Raw genomic sequence first — 6,733 nt, forward strand, 5'->3', positions numbered from 1 at the left:
CCATAGCTAGTGAACTACCCACAGCAAAATCCCACCAACCCATTTGCCTTACAGCTTGCATCCATCAATCAAAGAAAGTAAAACCAAATAAATTTAATCTATTCTTTCTTATAAACCATGTCATAACACTACCTCTAACATGCATTCGGTACTAATATATATCCCACAATTTCATAACGTGTTCTTTGATCAAGAAAGCTCAGCCAATGTTTTTGCTAATTGGGATTGCACACATATGTAAGTCCCATATATATTAATTTGATAGGACAGAGTTTTGTGCCCAACAAGATTTATATTGATGGCAAAAGAAGAGAAGAATCAGGATAAAGATGTTGAGGTGATTACTGCTGTATACAAAGTTAACCTTCATTGCCCTCAATGTGCATGCCAGATCCAGAAGCCCCTCTTGAGAACCCAAGGTACGCCCATCTATACATATTCTTTTGAAATTTTCTTTAAACTCGAATTTCAAATCTTGAATTTAAACAAAATTCAATATAACCTCATACTAGTCGTCTAAATCCAAGTCCAAACTCCACTCTTGCAAACCCAATATGAATTTTGTCCAATTAATTTATAAACTGCAACTGCAGGGGTGCATGAAGTGGAGGTCCATATGGAGAGGAATGAAATTAGGGTAAAGGGCAGGATTGAGCCCAAAAAGATGCATGAAAGAATAAAGAAATTGTGTAAGAGAGAGGTAGAGATGATGGTCCCTGCTGCTGCTGCTCAAGGAAAGGCCAAGGATGGCAATAATGTGACAGAGAAGACACTAGTGAAGGAGACTAAAGAAGTCACAGTGGCCCAACAAAAGAACAAGGATGGCCTTGCAACAGAGAAGATAATGGTGAAGGACACTAAAGAAGTATGCTTTTGCTTCTTCTTGTTTTCTGTTTTTTTGTTTTCGTTTTTGTCTTGGTGGGGAGTGGGGGTTAAACTGATGGGGAGGCCAACTGGGCCTTGCTTTACACAATATAATCATCAACCCACTCCCCAGTTAAGGCCACTTGGGCCTTAATAATTTTATTTTTTTTCCCCAATATTAAAGCTTTAAACTACTCTTGTTTTTAGAACTATGCCTTCAATCTGGTATGTCACCTCCTCACCTCTTAATTGAAAGGTCAAGGAGGTCCAAATTAAACTTGCAATTTGTAGCTCGAACCATTAGGAAGGAGGTTTTAGGGTTGGATTAAGCTTGTGTAAATTATGAGTCTAGTTCTTCTTGGGCACTATAGAGGCACTGAGTGCGAGGGAATAGTTTAAGAAAAAATCTATGAGTAACTAGTATACATTTACCACTCGAACATCACACTTTTATTTACCTACTACTTTATATGTTTGTACTATACGTATAATCTAATAAAGTGGGTAAAATAAAAATGTGATGTTTAGAAGGTAAGTACAGCATTTTTGAAAAATTATAGGTTTTTTTTTTAAAAAAAAATCAGATGGAATAAAACATTTAATAACTGTTAAAACTTGATATACTTTGTTAGCCCACAACCTAATAGCTTAAGTTTTTAGGTAAAGTGGTAATCTAACATGATATCAGCGTTGGTTACCAAGAGATCTTGGGTTTTAGTCTCGCCACTTGCATTTATTCTGTGATATTTAAAATTTTATTGTATGTTTATTAAAAGTTTTCATATTTTTAAAATTATAACTTATTTTTGCATAAAAATAGCACCACAATTGTTTCATAAACTAGTGTACTTCTATAGACGCAATACATATTTTATTTCCACTTTATTCTATCTATATATAGATGAACCATCTAACCCATCTTTTACTTTTACTAATTGTGTTAAAATATTCATGGAATCACATTTTATATTCTCATTGGTGATCATGATTCAAATATAACTAAATTTATTTTGAAATTTTTGGAAGCAAAAACTATGCACAACAAGAATAAAGGTTCACTTGCACTGCGAAAAATGTGGTCATGACTTGGAGAAGAAGTTGATCAAGAATAAAGGTAAATAATACTATTTTTTTTTTTTTGAATATTAAAGTGCCTTGGAGACTTAGATGCTTTACATTTATTCTCCTTTTTCTAATTCATATCATTTCACTTCTATAGCATAAATAGTGTGTACCCAAAATTTTCAACACTTCAATTATTTCGTACAAATCATCTCTATTTCACCCAATTACTTTTCTTAAGCTTGTAATTGACAAATTATATTATTTCAGGTGTGTATAATGTTAACATTGATGTACAAGCTCAGATTTTAATAGTTGAAGGAACCATTGAGCCTGAGAAACTGCTTGGATACATACAAAAGAAGGTGCACAAGCATGCAGAGATCATTACCCCAAGACCAGAACAAGAAAAGGAGGAGCAAAACGAAAGCCTGAAAGTAGAGACAAAGAACATGAAAGTAAAGAAAAATGTAGGATTCAAAGAAGAAAAGGGTGTGGAGCTAAAAATCAAGGATGGGGAAGCAAAGAACATAGAAGTAAAGAAAAATGTAGGATTCAAAGAAGAAAAGGGTGTGGAGCTAAAAATCAAGGATGGAGAAGCAAAGAACATAGGAGTACTAAAGAAAAGTGTAGAGTTTAAGGAAGAAAAGGATGAGGAGCTAAAGATGAAGGATGGCAATAATGTTCCATATTTCATTCATTATGCCTTTGCCCCTCAGATTTTTAGTGATGAAAATCCAAATGCATGTTCTATATTGTAGATGGGTACCAAACACTAGCTCTTAATATCTATATATAGCATTGTAATTAGATGGGTTAATTAACATGCCCGACTCTACATTTAATTGGGAACATACAATTTGAGCTTTTGCTTTGAATTTGTGTGATATTCATCAGAACTTGATATATTTTGTTAAATAATTTGGTCAAATCTATACAATATCAAATTTAAGGCTAAAAATCTATGCTCTGGTCATATGTAAGGTAAATATATATTATGCGTTTTATTGCTCATCAGGAAAAAGATATGCACTTCTTCAGTGCTTCTTGGAGCCGTTAATTGCCTATCTATCAATAGCTATGAAGATTAATTAGTATATAGGGAAAACATAGAACACAAGACAATATATAATAAAGTGCAGAAGGAAAATGTTGTTAGGCCAAGTTAAGGTTTGTGGAACCTTAATTACTTGTTTATTTATTTATTTCTATAACTAAACTAATTATAGATTTATATATTAGGAAAACTGAGCTAAACAATATACAAAACTAAGATTATAGTTTTATAAATGTCCTCATGCAAGCGCGCGTATGGGTTTCCACCTTATTCAAATTGAAGATATACACATAGATAACAGCAAGGAATAATGTTATCTTACACAGGCGTGCGATAGCAAGAGAAGAAGGGAGGAGATCATAGACTCGCCTACTTCAACTACTCTCCTCTTGTCATGTGGGCCAATGGTGTTTTGGGTCTTTGACTCTTAACTTTATCCGAAAATATATAGGATATGATCAATTCATACATATTGTTTTCCCAAAAGCATTTGAAAGCACAAATTTTCACCTAATGCAGCTAAGTAGTAGTAGAGCCAAGCTAAAAAACTTGATAATGAAAAATGATTGGTAGTTTAAGGGCCATAAAATTAATTGCATATATGTACAAAAGATGGAAAAACCAGTACTTCTTAAAAATTTATACACACACATGTACACGTACATACATACATACATATATATATATATATATATATATAGAGAGAGAGAGAGAGAGAGAGAGAGAGAGAGAGAGAGAGAGAAGTTTAAGAGATATGAAAAAGATCCATCCTTTCCTTCCCAAATATCTTGGGGGTGAGAGGCTCAGTACCTGTCTATATAAAAATTGAATGCAGTTTTCAATTGAAATGCAACTAACTTAATTGGTTTAACACTCATCTCCCATCTCTGGAGAGAAAAGAGTTGGCAATATGCATACAAGAATCGGCTTATCAATTAATTAATTAGCTAGTGCATGATATATCCACATACACACGCATAGAGAGATAAACCTAAAACTAGTTGATGGAGTACTGCCTACTTATATGTAATTAATTGTATGTTGTATCTTCTTCATATATATACATATGGAGATAGAGCCAAAATCCAAATGAGAATAAATTATAAGGCTCACATCCAACAAGTTATAAGCTATTCTATTATCTTCATACTCGCAGGCAAAGTTCTCTCATAATATACCTAGATGGTTAAGAGTACTATATATATATGCATTATAATTCTTCATAATGAACTTGCCAAACAAGGGAGATATCCATGCATGATATGAAACTTCACTGAAAACTAAACTGGACCAAAAACAATTAATAATCATCATATGCATTCATTGATTGCTAGCTTCTACAATTAATTAAATTAAACGGGTTTGTGTGTGTGCGCGTGCGCACATGAGAAAGAGAGAGATTTCTTCCTGTATGGATAGAATCGATTTTTGAGTTTATAGAGTGTGGTTGTTACTTAAAAATAAGGGTAAGATAAACCTCAGCAAAATTTTGTAAATGTAGGTTAGATAATCTCAAAGTGGGTGGATTATATTTTATCTCAATTTTTACTAGCAATCTACACACTCAATCATTCCATCAAAGTTAGCTCACCCACTAAGGACTTTGTGCAAAATTAAACATAAATTTTCTGCTAAACATCATTTAATTAAATTACAATATTCCAAAAGTACTCTTCGATCTATTGATCATTATGTGAGCAAATTGGAATAAAGTATTTATTTAGTTGCATATATTAGGATTTTGATTCTTCTAATATGATTAATTTTAAGGTCATGAAGCTCTCATGTTGCAGCATAAAAAGGCGATCCATTAAGATCGAGCTTATGGGGTTGCATAGCTCTGTATGTTCTTTTCTTTTTCTTTGACGAAAGTCAGGTATGATGGATATGATCTCTTTCAGGGCTGATGGGCAATATTCAGATTTTTAGTTTGTGGTTTAATTTCATTGTAAACTAATTTTCAATGACTCAAATAGTTTCTTCTTTTGGTTTCTTTTCTGCTGGCTAATTCGCTGGCATGGGAAATTCATGCTTATATAAAAATATAAATGCACATATTTATAGGCATATAACTCATATGAATAGTCATAGGTTCGATTATTTAATTTTTTAATTCCAAAGCCCTCATAATTAATTAATGCACTTAATTACTGCCCTACACATTCTCTTTCTGTAGTTTTATGAAGATGAACAAAACACATCACCTGAATCTCATATGATTAAAATTAAGAAATGAATATTTTCTCATTAAAATTAAAACTCCCATTAACATCTGCCCTAGAATTAACTAAAGAGACACATACCTAAATTAAACTAACCCCATTAATTTAATCATCCTTTTGCCTTATGGATTAATGTTAATTACTCACACATAAAAACATATTATATATATATATATATATGATTAATTAATTAGGAGCTAGCTAGATTTGCTCTCAAAAGCTAAATCGTCAAATCAGTTCTACTAATCAAAGAAGTGATTCATGATCATCAGTTTCATGAACAACAACCATCCGTCTACTTGATTTTCCAGAAAACCAATTAAGTGGTACAAGAATTAAAACGGGAGGAAGAAAAGAAGAACTGATTGTACAAGAGATCCATATTAATATCGATGATGCTGAGTACGTACTGATCTTGTAATAATTCGTTGATTAATTTTCTGACCTCTTTCTGATCGTCAATAAGTCGGAGGCCGTCCACCGCCTGAGTTCACTGGCCACCCCCCCTCGCCGCCCGGTAACTGCGAGCTCGGCATGCTCGCTGGCAGCTGATTGAAGAACGGCAGCCCCGAAGACGGGTCCGGAAACGGGTTGTTAAGTCCTCCACTGCCGCTGCCGCCTCCGCTGCTCCCCGAAACCGGTGGCTCCTCCTCGTCCAACGGCAGCCGCTCGTATGCTATGTTCGTAAACGAGGAAGCGATGACGATGACCGGCCCGGATGCCACCAAAGCGCCCACAACATTCCCTCCCACCACCTGTCCCTGGCCGCCTGCCAGGTACACCGTCAGGTTGGTTGCACCGGGCGGGGCGGGAGGCGGAAGGAACGACCCCGACAGGGATAGTATCTCGAACCGCCCGTGCAGCGTCACCACCGCTCCCGCCGCCGCAGGCTGCCTCAGGCTCACGTTAGTCACCGCGCCGCTCCCGCTGAGCACGCAGATCCCCCGTTGCCGCTTCCGTGCATAGGCGGCCACCGCGTCGAAGACGTCGCACCCGCTGCCCACCTCGAGGATGTGGGCGCGGAGGGCGTTGGCGCTCTCCCGGGTTATGATCACGGGGGGCTTGGGCTTGTTTTTGGACCCAGGAGGGCGGCCTCGGGACCGGCGACCCATGTCGCCTCCGGCCCCTGATCCCGAGCTGGGAGTGACCAAGTCGAGAGCTGCCTGGCCATGGGTGGTGGTGGTGCCGGAGATGGGGCCGGGGGCTGCGTCGTCGTCGGAGTCGGGGGGAATCTGGAGGTGGAGGTCGGGGCGGTGGTGGAGCTGGTGAGGGACAAAGTGGGATGCTGAGCCCAAGTCTATGCCAGCCATAATAACATACAAATTAACACAATCAAAAAAGGAGTAGAAAACAAGAAAAATAAACTAAAGAAAGAGAGAGAGTTTTAAAATTAATATTTAGGACAGGGAGAGAGTCGCAGAATTCAAACCCTAGGACGAATAGAAAACGAGAGTGCAGAGAAAGGGAGGGCTGAGGGTCGGGGAAAGTGGCAGACGCAGCCTTCACCCACACTACAAAAGTATATATT

At 37.1% G+C, this 6,733-nt stretch overlaps 2 protein-coding genes across 2 annotated transcripts; one reads left to right on the plus strand and one right to left on the minus strand.

Moving 5' to 3' along the window:
- The first annotated feature begins 298 nt into the window (after positions 1-298).
- Positions 299-2,800, plus strand: LOC131166231 (heavy metal-associated isoprenylated plant protein 4). The gene is made up of 4 exons (XM_058124580.1): positions 299-419; positions 594-865; positions 1,891-1,978; positions 2,197-2,800. Exons 1-4 carry the CDS (start codon positions 299-301, stop codon positions 2,685-2,687), a joined length of 972 nt encoding a protein of 323 aa, XP_057980563.1. The 3' UTR covers positions 2,688-2,800.
- Positions 2,801-5,663: 2,863 nt separating this feature from the next.
- LOC131166551 (AT-hook motif nuclear-localized protein 23-like) lies at positions 5,664-6,515 on the minus strand. The gene has a single exon (XM_058125143.1). The coding sequence runs from the start codon at positions 6,513-6,515 to the stop codon at positions 5,664-5,666; it is 852 nt and encodes a 283-aa protein (XP_057981126.1).
- Between the last annotated feature and the right edge of the window lie 218 nt (positions 6,516-6,733).

Source organism: Malania oleifera, chromosome 10 (assembly GCF_029873635.1).
Source record: "Malania oleifera isolate guangnan ecotype guangnan chromosome 10, ASM2987363v1, whole genome shotgun sequence".
Taxonomy (NCBI): domain Eukaryota; kingdom Viridiplantae; phylum Streptophyta; class Magnoliopsida; order Santalales; family Ximeniaceae; genus Malania; species Malania oleifera.